Below are 16445 nucleotides of genomic sequence, written 5' to 3' on the forward strand. Positions count from 1 at the left end.
AAGTCTCGATGAGTAATAGTAGAAAAAGCCTAAGGAGTACAGCATACAATAAAACGTTTTTGAAAAAAGTTACCGACAACGTAATAATATAGAGACAATTGTAAAAATTACTATTTTTTAAAACAAAAACTTCCGAAATAAATGTAGGGTGATTTTTTAATAAATATTTTAGAAAGTAAAAGAGACATTTGCAAATTTAGTGCATGTTTGGTAACATTACAAAAAAAATTTTCTGGTTTTTTAATTTAATTTTTAGAAATATCTTGCATTTGTGCTAGAACTGGGTTTATTTTATTCAAATAAACTAATTGAAAAAAAAGTTAAGGATATTACTGAATTTTAGAGGAAATCAACTGATGAAAATAAATGTATAAATAATAAAAAATAAAATATTAAATTTATTTGATGTTGTAGAACAGTTTTTATTAAAACACTAATATTCCCAACATTTTTCAAACAGTTTATGCAGTTCAATTGAGGTATTACAAGAAGAGTGGCACCATGTAAAATTATGAGGGGTGATTTGTATTACAAAGGAGTTAAAAGCTACAAATTTCTAAAATACAACAAAAAAATTTACACCTAACATTAAAAAAAATGAGTTTGTCAGTGTTTTGTAATGTCATTTGAAAATCTTGAAACTAAGCGATAAATATGTGCATGGTTTTGGAAACTTTCGAATTTTTTCGAGTTTTTTAAACGTAAATAACCTACTTATTCCGGGTGAATAAAAAATACAAACTTGTTTATTTTTCATATTTTTAGAACACTTAATTTTATACTAATTACTAACTTTTTTTTGAAAAATAACACGTCTTTTGCAAAGTCTGAGTTGAAGTAATTGCAATGAAAAAAATTGCGTAGAATCTACTCCAAATTATGCTATCAAACCTGTAACTGCTGCACATCATGATTTGGTAGAAATAATTTTTAAACAATTATTTTTTCTTAAAAAATAAATAAATCTTATCTGAGGTTTAGAAGTTTCAAGACATAATCAGTAAACAGAATGAGTTTTTTTTTTTCTAACTACCTGCTTACCCACCTGGGATATTGACGAATATTTTGACTAAACTACTAAGATATGACCAAAAATTTCTTTTACAAATATCAAAAAAGAGCATGGGAATTTTCTTGAATTATTTATACAAGTTTGTGGAAGTGCAAAATCCGCAGCAGCTCAAACGTGAATTTCGTGTCACCAAATAATTTAGCCTTCTCGGATGTATCAGTAGGAGAATCTATTGAAAAAGTCTTGTTGCTACTGTATACAATTGTATGAATGGTCGGCGATCTTTACCTTGGTTGAATTGTATAGTGTATAACTTACACCTATTCTCAAATTACCTGGTTAATAACATATAATACTCCCTGAATGTGTTATTGTATATTTTATACCTTCTTTATGGGATGTTTACCGCATGCCACCTGGAGTGTAACAAGATATGATTGTTAGTACGAATGGAGTGGACACAGGCCACGAAAAATCAAAATATTTCCACATTTGTGCTGCTTGCACTTTCAATGAGAAAACTTTGTGTGAATTGGCAATGAACAAATCGCCGAGATGCAAATAATCCTCGCAGCGCTGGCCAATTGATTGTTCCCATCGCTATCAATATCGAGCTTAAGCCAAGCATAAAATATGTTCGAATTCTCCCTTTTCCTCTAAACTAATTGAAGTGTGATCTTTATAATAATGATTTAGCCGAGTTCTGATTCCCAATTCTCGGCGGGTGTCAATGCTTATCGGTCCGCAAGAGCGCCCATTAGTGGTCCCGTGAGAACCCTCGCACACATCCCTTCCTGCATTTTCGAAAAATCCCCGTAAACAAGCAATTAAAAAATGCCCAGTTCCACAGGTGGGTCAATTAGAATAAAGTTTTCTTTATGGTTTACACTGCAGCAGAGGCATTTGATGGCGTTAACAATTTGAAAGGGAGCACGTTTCCTCTATAGCGCAGTGATTAGTTTCGCTATAACGTCAGTATTAAGCCATTTGGGTGCCGTAAACGGTCTCATATAAAACCGAGCTCGATGAAAAACTGCCATAAAACACCTGCATAACCTTATTAGTTACGGTGAAAACACAATGTCGCAGTATCGCTTAATATCGGGCTATTACGCAGTTATTAAGGCAGCATTGTGTTAATGGAACATTAAAAGATCAAATCACTCATTTCCAACATGCACGTTTTAATGAATAGGTACAATGAAAAACCACTTTTCCATTTTTACGCAGGAAGGCGGAAACGCCGGATCACGACGGAAAGCATGCACGGGATCTCGAGAGCCTAATTCAAAAAACAAAAGACCAATTTAATAAGGATCAAATTTAAATTGAGCCTTTATTTGCCTACAGGATCTGCTCTAAGCCACTTATATTTTTAATATGAGACCGAGAGCCCGTCTATAATAGTTTGAATCGATTCGATAAGCTGTATGTAAATATGAAAAATGATAAATTACCCGATAAAAACAAAGCCAATGATAATAAATCCAGCGTTAGCAGAGTCTGACCTCACAAAAATCACAATTAACAACTCTAATTTTTGAAGTGGATAACAAAAATTTCGTTTATTTTTACGTCCTTGCAAAATGTTTATTTCTGACTTATTTCAACTTTACCTATTAATTTCTAAAATAATTGCTATTACGTTTTAAGTGGATGAAGACGAATTTTATCCACGAAAAAATATTTTTGCCTGCAGTTTTTGAATGAATAAAATTTCTTTACTCACGTGTGACATACAAGATTTTTTCTATAAATAAATAAAATTTTAAACTATTTTTTCGTGGACTTCTCCATCTTACAAAAATTACAAGACGCAGTACGTAATTTTAGTGTAACTTTTGCTGCCAATAAACCTGAATAAATAGTTATGCACTTGTGTTAAAAAAAACCATAAGCTAAGATGAAAATTAGCAATTTTTAGGTTTTAGAAAAATACTTTACATCTAAAAAACTGTAATCAGTTTTAATACCAAGACCAATAAATTTGTTGGTTTGTTTGTTGAATTAACGAATTCAAGAAACAGATTAAACCAGTTTCGTATTTGGAAATTTTAGTTTCTAGGGGATTGTGTTAACTAATCAGATAAAACAAATAAAATACACTAAAATAATATTAACATTTTCATATATTTGTTAAAATGTTATTATTACAATTTTATAATATTATCAATCATTTCTATGTAAACATCAATGTAATAATGGTTATTTTACAAGCATTCAAGGTAGATGAACCAATAAACACGCCATAATTAAGTAGATTATTACTTATTGATAATAAACTTTTGATAACCAAGACAAGTAAAACACCTGCCGTTTTAATTATTGTTTCGTTTAATATCGATCGTAACTAGGTATTAGGTACAACTTATTGTTAATTTCCCCCACAAAATAATTATCTGTAATGCTATTATGTTTTAAACAAACCTCTTGATTTTTTATCTACAATAAATAAATACGCACTTTATGTACAAAATTATTTACAAAATTGGCGCTAAACTAACTAGTGCAACTAGTGTTGTAAATAAATTTAATACAAAAATAATTCTCCCTATCATAAGAATGAAAAAAAAATAACAACTAAATCGAAAACTTGGTACAGCTATTCAGTCTATTTCCCCCACATATCAAGCGCCAATAATCTCCTACATCCCTAACAATACAACTACATGTCCACTAGATATTATCTATTTACGACTTCGCGTGCAGTTTCTGCGGCGAAGAACTCGGCACTAAAATTTCTTGTGTCCGTAACCTCAAAGCTTCCAGCGCTGAGGGCGACAACTGCGACGGACTGGGAGTTTCCGGACTCGTACTCCGGGACCGTTCGTCCGGAATCCCACTATTTAGGAGATTCAGTTGGGGGACGCCGCCTGCGAGCACGTATTGCGACAGGAAAGCGTGGAACGTCGGCACGTTCATGGGCGTCTTGGGCGGCCAAGGCAGGCCTATGGCCGGACTGAACATGGGCGGGAAAGGCAAACTGGGCCAGAAGGAGTCGGCGGGGCCCACCGGGGGCATCGCCATGTGCCCATGCAGCGAGAATTCGGGCAGACCGGGCTGGTCCCCAGGGTGCATGAACGGGACGGCTTCCCGGCCTAAGGCCTTTTCACGCTTTCTCCACTTGGCGCGACGGTTTTGGAACCATACCTGGAAGGAAGGATTGGTGGTTAAGAAGCGGAATGCCTGCAGATTTCGAACAATGTGCACAAATTTATTCCGAAAACTCAAATTTTTACAAGAATAATTTATTCAATGCCATTTTTATCCAATTCTACAACACAGAAATGCTCCAAAAATGTAAAAAATATAAGTATTTTAATTTAATTATTGAAGGTACGAGTATCATGTCCATTTACAATGGTTCTTACTAATAAAAATGATAATTCTTTATTAAAAAAAAAACATACGTCATATCATTAGAAATTTTACATGGTTCTGCAGACAATTTAGTAATATCCCTAATATTTTTCAACCATTTTGTCTTTTTTTTCAAGTATTTAAAAAAAATTGGAAGAACTTCACTTGATTGAAGAATCTATTTAGATTTTTCGATCTACTGGCTAAGGTTTAGGGCGCAACAGGACAGACTGCGCCACCTCATATTCAAAATACTAATTCAAAATTTTTTGATGTTTTGTTGGATATGAATATGTTATTACCCAAAATAAGAAGCATATATAAAAAAAACAACCGACAAACCATAATGGAAAATATGGAAAAGACTGTATAAAAGTGTAATGAAAGAAGAAGGTGAATTGGGAAATAAAAATGCCTTTCATTTTTGAATTACATTGCAATACGTAGTATCACATATATCATCTAATGGTAGAACGATAATATTATGACAAGAGAAAATGGAAATAAGACTCAGTAATAGAAAAAAAAATATTATCTAGTAATAAAGAGTTATGCGAATGTATAACATTTTAGGTCGTAGTGTGAGTCGGACCGGAAAAACTACTATTTTTTCACTGTTTCTATAATATTTTGAAACTATTGTGCAGTATTATTGTGTTCCAAAATTTTTACATAAATAATAATTACTTGGCTTTTTTTAGCAATCTTATTTACATAATACCTTACAAAGTACAGTCACGATCAAAAGGACACTCCTATATCCTCAGCCACAGATCTTTTCGATATATTACTGTCAATGTGTAAATATGACTAGCGTATAAACCAGCTGGATATGTTGTGAACGAGCTAGAAATAACCTGTTTGTCGAAGTTTATGAGTGTATGACTTTAGTCAAGCCTTTGCCTTCGCGGCCGGTTGATAGGGGTGTCATTCTTTTTGATCGTGACTGTACCTAGGTACTGTGCTAAGTATATCATCTTTTATCAATCACCTAATAATTTTATAGTTACGTTTCACAGAATTATTTGTTACGTTAAAATTCTTTGTTATCTTTTTTTAATTATTCAATGTAACAAGACAACAGTCTCAACTTCTCTCTACATATTTGTTACAACTTAATGCAGATGATGTAAATTTAAAGTGCTAAATGATTCCGTCAGTGTTAAGATGACAGCAAGTAGAAGTGAAATTCAAATCATTGTTGATTTCTTTGTATAACCTGTAACCATTTATTTTTGGCACGTGATGAAAGAAAGATCTTGAAATTTTGAAATTAGAACATCATAAACTAATTTAAGAATGTGATCATTTTTCAAAAATATTTTTTTCCAAATTTTTTTTAATTTTCGAGTTCTTTATCTTCTTAAAATAACCACTGCGACTTTTTTGGTAAAAAATTAAGCTCAAAAGCTCAAATGCAATAGTGTTATTTTTGAACCAGTAGTTTTTTAAAAATAAATAAAATCTGCGTCCCGAGGGCACTACGAAGATTTTTCGAACTAGTTGTATCTATGGATGTTTTTGTTCAAGTCAATTTATACATCAAACTTTTGCATATAAAAACATCTATTAATAATTAAAAAAATCACAAATTAAAAAGACACTCTTTTTTAATGAAAAAGTCGCCGTAAATCGCTTGATTTTATATACTTTTGCCTAATATAGCCCAATTTAGAATTCAGATATTCCGTTAATTGGAATTCCGTTAAACGAGAGACTTTACTATACCACGAAAACGGTTGAATACTTTATTTTTGCTTCCACACATATTGAGTTGCTTCGTGTTTTTACCATTATTCTTAATCACTTTGTATAATAAATATAGCCAAAAATAAACACATTATTATGACATTCTTTATTATATTTATTTAAATTTTTTGCCTCCTCCCTCTAATGCCAAAACTTGAACAACTTTAGCATACAAATTCAGAAAAATTATAAAATTTTGAATCTAAAATGAAAAATATGCACCTAATTTTTTATCTAAAAATTGTATTGTTATCGAATATAAAAAGCAAAAAAACATAATAAAAACATCTAAAAAAATTCAAAATATTTTTTTCATATTTTTGTTGGAACCTGATAATAAAGCAACTTATCTGAATTAACCAAGAGACAGGTGGATTAAAACAAATAATTAGTGGGAATTCAAAATTCATATCTTCAAACTATTATTATATACGGAAACACAACTATAATTTGCACATTTTTTAATTAAATAGAAATCCAAGTTTTGGAGTCGTAGTTTTGTAAATCAGTTGAATTTAATAAAATTTATGATTGTGAGCGATTAATTTTTGTGATAATGAATGCGCATTAAGTAAATCATTTGAAATTGTCCGAATCTGTTAAAACTCGTTGAAAGTTCTCGTTGCAAATCTGCGTTAGATGGTTCTGGATCAAATCGTTAATGCCAGGATAATGGCCATCATAAATTGCATCTTAATTGGTAACAATTTGGATAATTAATCTAGCTTGTAACGGCGTAAGTAGCGTCGCAATTGGGCATTGTTCGCCACAATAGAGGTAATCGGAACCGGTTCCGGACCCCAGAATTCTCTCTGATGTCTCATTTAAAGTGCCTCCTCGCTTCATAGATAAAATGATGGAAAGCTGTGCCTCTTCTAATTGCCCTTTTAGCCATGCTTTAAGCTTCGCCACATCAATTTCTTTCTCTACATGCTCGAACTGCTTTTTTCCACGCTTATTTGACGCGAAACCCCGAAACAATAAAACGTAATTTGATAATTGGACCATTAAGACTCAAGTCCGAGGGTCTAATGTCGCGGTAATTTTTTAATTTCGTTATTAAGTCGTCGAGATTTTTGTTTCCATTGTAAATGAAGAGCGTAATATTCCGAGCGAAAATGAAACGTTTCCCTAATTAATAGATAAAATTAGTTGATTGCTTAATGAATAAATAATGTTTATGGATTGCCTGACAATATTATAATTGATACGGAGCAAATTAACTAGGACATTATTTAATTAACTTGTTTTTATAAAAATCTTCCGTGAATTATTAGAAATTTGTTGTCGTCAGTGGAAATTTCAATAATTAGCTCACCTGGACTCGCGCTTCGCTCAAATCAAGCCGCATAGCCAATTCCTCTCTTGTGAAAACGTCGGGGTATTGGGTTTTTTCGAAAGCTCGCTCCAGTTGGTGCAGCTGATAGGTGGTGAAAGTCGTTCGGGATCTGCGGATTTTTCTCGGTCTGGTGTCGTTCAAATCTTCGATGCTTTCCTCAACCATTTCGCTATCACTGACCGAATCGACTTTGGAATCCGACTCGCCTGAAACAAACAACCCACCTCACATATTTAAACGGCCAACAAAACAGCGCGGATTTTCTTTGATCGTTAGCAGGAATTTGCATATGATGCGGTCAAAACGTGTATTGCAATAAGATTAAGCCCGTAATTTGTAACATGTTTAACCAACGAATGATTCTCTTTTGTGAGGTGTGTTCGAGGACTAACTTTGGCTCTGTGCTTGAAATTGGTATTCATAGTGGTGCCTTGTGTGTTTAAAAGCTTTGACATGTCCAGCCCGCGTATAGATTTATTTATGCAAATTGAATACTAATCCACTATGAACTTTGACATGTATTACAACGTTATTAATTTGGCATTCTGAAATTTAATAGTTGCGTCCACGGACCGCTAAGGAGATTACCAACGGGTATAACATATCATTGTTCGAGCTTTTTTAACACGGGACTTAGTCAAACTTTTTAGAAAGGATCAGCTTTATTTGCCATGAGGGCTATTTAAATGCGCAGGTAACTCAAGTTTCCCCTATTATCCCACTCGATTACAACTTTATTTCGTCAATCGTGATTCACCCCTATTTTAATTTTGCTCCGTTTAGCCCTCATTAAAACCTATACTGATGCTATCATGTGAAAAAGCCGGATCGAAAATTAATTGTTGGAGTTTAGGCCGCGATTAGGGCACTAATCATTAAATTCATAACAAGCCCAACTTTTCATATTTTTCGCTCTTTCAAACGCGAAATGCAGGTAGGGCCCAAACTATTTGCTTAGCTAACAACCCGGAAAATTCGCTCAAGTCAGATCCGGTCACTTGCTATGTCAGAGCTTCGCAGATTAGAAATTCAAACATTGCTATTACTTAGCCGAGATTAGACAGCAAACCAAATTTTTCTTCAGTTTGTCAGCCGTTTCAGAACATTCAGAGCATTAAAATTTTTTTTATTTAACCTAATTATTGTAATTTTTAATTTAATAAATAGCCCAAATTCATCAATTCATCAACAAGAAAATAGACAAGATTTTAATTTAATTAATTAAAATAATGGAAAACTGTGACCAAAAAAATTATTTTTATCGCATAAAATTTGACTCAACTCAACCCGGAAAATAATTTTCATTATTAAAATATTATTTTCAAAGTAAATATGGACAATCTTGTAATAAAATTTTAATTTGTCGTACTATATTGTTTTCAACTCAATTAATAAGAACTACTTCCTTAATTAATTATTACTATCTAATGTCATCCAACACAAATTCATTAAATCGTCAATAATTCTTGCATTATTTAATTAATTAATTATGCAAAATTAGGTAAAGTAATATGTTTAATTGGGCTGATTTAATGTATAAAAAATGTATAACGTGAAAATTTTACAATTTTCGGAAAACATTTAAAAAAATTGTAAAAAATTAATATTGGCTCAATTCGCAAAAAACATTATTTTTGTTGCTCTTTAGGTTGCAAACTTGTACAGTTTCACCAAAATTTGATTAAAGGCAACCCGGAAGTGTGTGTTTCCGAAAGTTAGATTCCTATCTGTCAAATAACATGTTTTAATGACAAGTTTAAAAAATCGCTTCCGCTTGGTTAAGGGTGGAGATTACAAAATAATTACGTGTTGGAGTGTGATAATTACGGAGTTTCCGGGTAATTATAATCAGCTCGAAACGACGGGTGGCAATTTTCGTGAATTTTTTACGAAGAAAATTAGCGAGATAGCGATTGTCAATCGGCTTAATTTTCTGCTTCATCAATTTTTCCCCAATTGATTTGTTATTAAAATCGGAAGAACACGTGTTGGAGGGGTCAGTATGAAAAGGGTAAAACCCCAGTTCGCTCCCCATCCAGTCTAATTATCTCCCTAATTACATTGTGTCTATCAGATTGTCTGTGACACACAATTAATCATTTTTGTTGTTCAACACGCGAAGAAAATTTTCCAATATTTGAAAAAAAAATACCTTCGATGCTCTTCGCAGAGGTGGACGAGCTGTTAACTCCCAAAATCTGGTCGATGCTGTAGACGGCCCTCGGACGCATTTCTTCTTGACTTTGCGACATGTCAACAGAACACTGAAGAGGTATAAGCACGTTTTGTATTGAAACGATCGGCGTAAAACTTGCTTCTCGACTGAGTGTTTCAACCACTTGTGAAGGGTATATTTGGGGGTACAGAAGTAACCCTCCCTCGATTTTCCTCCAATCAGAAAATTAATTCGGAAGTGAGGCAATGCCCGCATGCGCACACCGGTGGTAACCACGCCGACTGGATTGTGTTCAAATTAAGATATGCTTTTATTGTGTTAAATGTTAATGAAATAGATTATGCTGCGAATATTGAAATGAGATTAACGTTTTGAGAAATAATCAGGTGTTTTATTATTGCATTACGGACGTAATATTCTTTTAATTTTGTTTGAGTATTTTATTTATTAGGGTGCTATTAATAACGATAACCGCTCTAATTTTATGGAAAATGTATCACTCGCTTGATTAGTTTCTCTGTTATTTATTAGCATTTTTGGGTTATCATCCTGGCACAATTTTATTCGTTTTCATTTCTTACCTCCCATCACGTTAACTAGTTAAAAAACAATTAATGGCTCATCGATTTCGAGCCCTTGAGGTATTACTAATTTCCTAAATTGCTACACTAATTACAAACTATTTTTTATTGATCAATCGAGTTTTGTGGTCAAATTTAGTGGAATTTTTTCATTAAATCGATAACTTGCTAGAAACTACCACGGTGTTATTATGTGTACGTACACCTACAATAAAATTTTATTAGTTTCAATTTTCAAATTTTAATAATGCGTGAACTCTGTATTCAAATTATTGTAATTAACAGATTTTATTGATCCTATTATAAGTTACGAACTGCATTAAATATTTATATGCATTTTAATCATTTTACAAAATTGTTTATTACTGCGAGTGCCCTAATTAAAAATTATTCGAATTTTTGACTTTTATGTGCCATTATTTTCATGTGTTTGTACGAAAACAAATAACACAGAATTCCATTAATTTTTGATACTAAAAGACTTGGATTGCCTTTTCAGTGGAGCGGTAAATAAGAGTCATAAACTTTTCAAAATATTTTATTCAAAAAAATTAAAACACTTTTAAAATCATACCGTCATAATACAAAACAAAATATTTTAACAATATTTGTTTATTTCATAAACTAGCAAATATACTGGGTGTCCCAACTAAAGCTTTATTTTATGCTAAATATCTTGGTTCATTATTAAATCCTAGTACCTACAGTACCTACAATTATTATTCAAGAGAATGCTTGATGGACACAATTTTTATCTTTTAATCTCGATATTTATTTAAGTTAGTAATTTTTAAACCGTAAAATTCTACGTGAATGAATAATTTGTTAGTGTAGTGTAGAAATCAATTCATGATTTTTTTAATAAAAAAGTAGTACCTCCTTTTTTCAAACAAAAAAATATATAACACGAGCAATATCTAATATTCTAAAATTTTTTAAAAAAAGTTGAGTTTTTCGATTTTAGAATTGTTGACAATACAAAGTAAAGCCAAAAATATTGCTTTTTATGTTATTAGTACAAAAATATTAACCAGAAAGTTATATCTGAAAACAATTACAATATTACAAAGAAAATAACGATCATCTCAATTGCAAATTTAGAAAATTAAAAATGCTGCAAAATTGATAAAATAAAAAAAACAATGAAAAATAAAATAGTGGGAAAGAAAATTCATCGATCTTAAATTATATTTTCTGAAATAATACAATGTAAAAGAACTGAAGATTTACATTTTTGTGAAACTTGATATTATTAGAATATCTAGGCTTTAAAAAATTTGCTAAATCTATTAAATCGTAAGCGTCTATAAGTTGGCAAATAAACAAATTTTTTACATGCTAAATCTGAAATATGTTATACCTGCGTACTTACAACTAGTTTCCAACAGTTTCGAAATCTTAACAACTAAATATGTATTATAATTTATAACTGCTAAAAATTTTATTTTATCACATGTACGGCAGAGTCAAAATGGTTAAAAAAGTGAAAAAAAAAGAATTATACTGTTATACTGTAATTTGTGTGGTACTTATTCGCGAGAAATAAATACAAATTAATATAAAAAATATTATTGCTAAAAAAATAACTGCTAGAAAACAAATTAATTGTAAGTCAAGATAATTTAAACTTAAAATCTAGTACCCCACAAAAATATGTTCAAAATCACATATTTTGATAGCTTAGCTTGTAAGCTTTCTATTATTTATTGAAGATTGAGCCAATAATTAACAAAAATATGATATTTTACTTTTTTTAAATTAATTTTTGCGTAATCTCGTACAGTTCAAATTATATCATGAAAAAAATAAACTGAAAATTGCTTGAAAATTTGAAACTTTCCTGAAGACGATGTTCATCCATCTATAATTAGGTTTTTCTTAAAACTGTGAGCAAAGGCAATTCCTTGTATTCTTTCTAGAAAAACGTAAGAGAAAGTGTGTTATTATCATTCAACTTTTATTAATGATTTCTAAAAGAAAGAGTTAGCAAGAAAAAGGATGTAGTCAGGGTAAGCAGTATTATCAATGGAGAAAGTTTCATTATTAAAGTTTCCCTCTTCACACACAACTTTCTACAAAAGTGTAGAAAGATTATTATAGTCTTAGCACAAGAAGATTTTGTGTTTTGAAAATTAGAATTAAAAACATTTTCCTAAAATTAGAATGCAACTATCCTACAACTATCTTAACAAACAATGATAATGGCATTGCGTATATTGCAACTTGTTACATAAGGTGTAGAAGCCCATTTAAAAATTGCCCATTTTGTCGTAGAAATATCATCTTTTTGAAAACGTTTGGCGTTATTTTTTGCACGGGATATTTGTTGCATATTTTCGAAAATACATTATTGCGTTCGACTTGTTCCAAAGTTAGCAGTGACAGCGTAAGACCTATTTAATACCTATTACATTCTTAACACTGAGCATACTGTTATTATGTAGATAATTTAAGTCTGTTTACCATTGTCATGCTGTTTAACAGAAAGCCATAATCCTCCCTCAATGGAAATCTCTCTAATGATCAGCCCATGTTTAAACATTGACCGCTGTGCTGTCTGCTTATATCGTCTGGTAATCTACAAGCCCTAAGTAACTGAATGACTTCGTTTTTCCATTTCATTAATAAAAATTGTAGCATTTCGATAAGCTCAAAGCACAACTTTTCCAATGTAATTACACATTGAGATGCTCTCCGTTTAATGAAATTCACTAAGCATATCCACAAAACGAAAACGTTCACTTTAATTTACTTTGTAGGAGACAGCGAATTTAGTCTACCTGTTTGTAAAGTTTAAATTAAAATATTTCATTCCGATTAAACTGCAGTTTCGTAGAGTCTCGCGGCAACTACTCCACTGCTCGAGCCAAGAATCTAATTAATTAAACCCAAATTTAGTAAAATGTTTTTGCAGAAAGTTGGGGTTGAAGCCACTCATCGATTATGATTAAATATAGAGAAAATGCAAATCCCCAGAGTTGCAGGATATCCTGCCCAAATATTAATTTAAGCATTTCCTGGATTATTGTCAAAACCTTTAAGTAACCAGGCTTTCTAATGAGGGAAGATTATTGCGAAGAGTTAACGACACCTCGTAAAGACCGCGTGAATGAATAATTAGAAAAATTCCCAACCACGAGTCAGGACAAGTTCCCTTAACTAGGCTCGCTTTTTATTGCAATGAAAGAGAAAAATAGAATTGGCGTGAATGGTGTTGGCTCATGGCACCCGCAGGCTGGCGTCCTCCTGTGGACCTGCAACTCCTGACACTGGAGCCAGTTATTGGTTTTTACGAGATAAACATGGCCGAAATTAAATCCCCGGGCGCACACACTTCGCAGAAAAACATTTCGATATTTAATTCTAAGTTAATTTCGGCCAGATTTATCTCGCCAACAATGAAGGAGTTCACACAAACACAATGAGACGATATTTGCTCGGACTTAATCAATTTAGGAACGTGAGACGGATCCGGATGCGACAGGATAAGACAAACACAAAAAATGCGAAAAGCTTCTTTTCAAAAATAATACCGGGAATTTGCTTAAAACCCTGTTAAATCTCGCTTCGAAAGAGAATGGACATGGGTTTGTCGGCTTACGGAGCGACCAAAATACCGAAACTACTTTAGCAAGGAGTTTTTCAAAGAACACAAATTGAAAATAAGTACCCCTAGTTGCGTAAAAACAAATTTTGATTGCACAAAACAGTACGCTATTTACTATTTCTTTGTCATTCTATGACAAGTAAAAAAATAGTCGCTAAACCTAAAAAAATGGGATCCAAGATTCAAAATATCAAAACATTATCAGCTTTCGTGCTACAAAATTTACAGTCATTCTATAGTAATAAAAAAATTTCGAAGGTTCGACTTATCAAAGTCAGACTGTATATAATATTTCTCACATTGCATTTTGTCATATTTTCCAAAATTTAAAAACAGGAAATCCATTTTGGTCAACGATAGAGAATTACAAGATCGGTAAAAACTTCAAAATAACTGACACACATTTAAATAATTTGGAGCCGATTTTCAAAAACAAATTAAAATTTAATTTATAACAAAATTACTACTAATATTAACTTGGCAAATTAATGGCAAATTAAAATCTGATTGCAACTAAATGTTCTCTAAACTTGTTTTTTATTTAGTAAAATTCTATTGACAATATTAGATCTTTTTTACTATAACGTATGTAACAATACTTTTGAAAAAAAGTTAGAGTGAATATATCGTAGACATAAACAGGGTGGTTTATTTCTAAAATATTCTTAGATGGAACCAGAAATACTGTAATTACCTACAATTACCACTTGATAAGTACTTCGTTTGTTTATCTTTTCAATAATAATAATAGCAAAACTGTTAAGACAACGTTGTTAAAACTCGTATTACTCAAAAAACAATGCGTTTGTTAAATAATTTTGTAATTATACAGATCTGGAAAACTGAATTATTGGCTGCATCTAAGAACATTTCAGAAATAATCCATAACTGACTCACCCTGTACAGATAACGATTAAGAAATTACTTTTCACATTTTAATTCCTTAAAAAAAAGAAAAACAGCAAAACTCTTTAAGAACATAGATCATTGGTATTACAAAAGTCTTCAAAAACTCTGACTTGGGCACCTTGTTACAATTTAAAGTTTTGTTAAATAAAAATTAAATAATTTATTGTCTAATCTTTCTTAGCTGCTTCAAGTGCTTAAAAAAATTGCATATTTACTAATAAATCACGTTTCAAAAAGTGTTAGTTTCCGAGAAATTGTTAGATTTCATAATTTAAATTATTTCTGCTGACCTGTTAATGATTTGTTATTTTTTACCAAGTTCTACACATTTGAAAATGTCCAAAAATTAAAATAAGATATTTTTTTTCTTTTTGATGATGATGATGTAGAAATGTTTGTATCTTTAAGCTTGTTTCGACACATTTTTAACACACACTATAAATATTTCAATTCAATTATTAACTGTTGTACATGACCAGTACTTTTATTTATTATTATTTTTGGATTCTAGCTCTACATGAACAAAAAATACAATAAAAAACAAAAATTGCATATACTTTAAAATTCCACCGCAAAAAATGTGTAGATGACTTGGAAGCGTGTGAGTTCGGGATTGAAAATGAATTAAAATATTATTTGTTTATTATTTTTATTAATTATTAATAAAATGTGTTTAGGGTGTTACATTTGAAAATACACGTGTTACGTGTATACAAAAGCAAATAAAAACAAACGATAAAACGGTAAAACGTTAAAACAGTTTTCTTATCCACTATTTATTTACTCTTCTATAATTATTTATTTAATAATAATGAATGTGCCAGAACCATTTAAGTCGCTGCATGTATTTTCAAAATTCAACAGGAAGTAGCTTCTCAATAAGCTTTCACTAATGAGCCAAGAGCTTTCTAAAATTTGAAATGAATTCCTAGAACCGATAAATCACAACTTTTCGTTCTTTCACTCGTGTTGCTTCGTTTGTGCCAATACAAAGTCTGTACATATTAAAAATAATAAATAAATGAGAGTAAAAAAATAACCCTTTGTGTTAATAAGACTGGCAAAGCCATTTTTTTAGTCGTTCAAAGCCCAAGTTTTCTGTGTGTGTGTTTTCCGCACTTAAAGTTAGTATGAAATAATCCTAAAACTAGATCAATACCTCTTCAGAAAATGTAACGAAGAATTTCGTGAATTATTATCTAATTATGTGCTCATTTTTGCCGTGATTGCAAAAACATCTATTTCACTAAAATCATATTAGATCGAACAAAATTCGTTTGGCAAACAGAGAGAAGTTAATTTGACTCTCGTCATAATTGAAATTTAATTTCATGATATCTCGATAGCATCGTTTATATTGAAGTGAAGTCACCTATAGCTTGCCGGAATGTAATAATTGCGAATATACGACGATAAATGGAATAATGAAAAGCATCCATAGTGTCTGATTTAATAATTCCGGAGAAATTAATAATAATTGTATTATACTGAATTGACAGACTACTTTGATGTTGCGCATTTGAACTCGGCCTATTGTTAAAACTTGCTATTGTTTGCTGGCGCTTAAAATCGTTGCTGCCGTTGGTTCCTCTGCCATTACAGCACTTCCCAAAAGTGTTGCCAGACAACTTCACACATCAAACGTCCTCGTACTTCCCATAACACTTAATTATTCAGCCAACAAACAACAAATCGAGCCAAAATTAGCCTTG

At 31.5% G+C, this 16445-nt stretch overlaps 1 protein-coding gene across 1 annotated transcript; it reads right to left on the minus strand.

Annotated features, from left to right (window-relative positions):
- Window positions 1-3184: 3184 nt before the first annotated feature.
- Window positions 3185-9865, minus strand: LOC662341 (aristaless-related homeobox protein). The gene is made up of 3 exons (XM_008197560.3): window positions 9613-9865; window positions 7440-7666; window positions 3185-4162 (listed from the first exon to the last, which is right to left on the minus strand). Exons 1-3 carry the CDS (start codon window positions 9710-9712, stop codon window positions 3704-3706), a joined length of 786 nt encoding a protein of 261 aa, XP_008195782.1. The 5' UTR covers window positions 9713-9865; the 3' UTR covers window positions 3185-3703.
- Window positions 9866-16445: the final 6580 nt, after the last annotated feature.

The sequence above is a fragment of the Tribolium castaneum genome, chromosome 3 (assembly GCF_031307605.1).
Source record: "Tribolium castaneum strain GA2 chromosome 3, icTriCast1.1, whole genome shotgun sequence".
Lineage (NCBI taxonomy): Eukaryota > Metazoa > Arthropoda > Insecta > Coleoptera > Tenebrionidae > Tribolium > Tribolium castaneum.

Bases quoted from the DNA above. Each gene is read 5' to 3' on its own strand.
- LOC662341 (XM_008197560.3), bottom strand. From the start codon at position 9,712: ATGTCGCAAAGTCAAGAAGAAATGCGTCCGAGGGCCGTCTACAGCATC. The intron at 7,667-9,612 runs GTATTTTTTTTT...TGTTTGTTTCAG, and splicing joins CTCTGCGAAGAGCATCGAAG to GCGAGTCGGATTCCAAAGTC. The intron at 4,163-7,439 runs GTGAGCTAATTA...CCTTCCTTCCAG, and splicing joins TGAGCGAAGCGCGAGTCCAG to GTATGGTTCCAAAACCGTCG.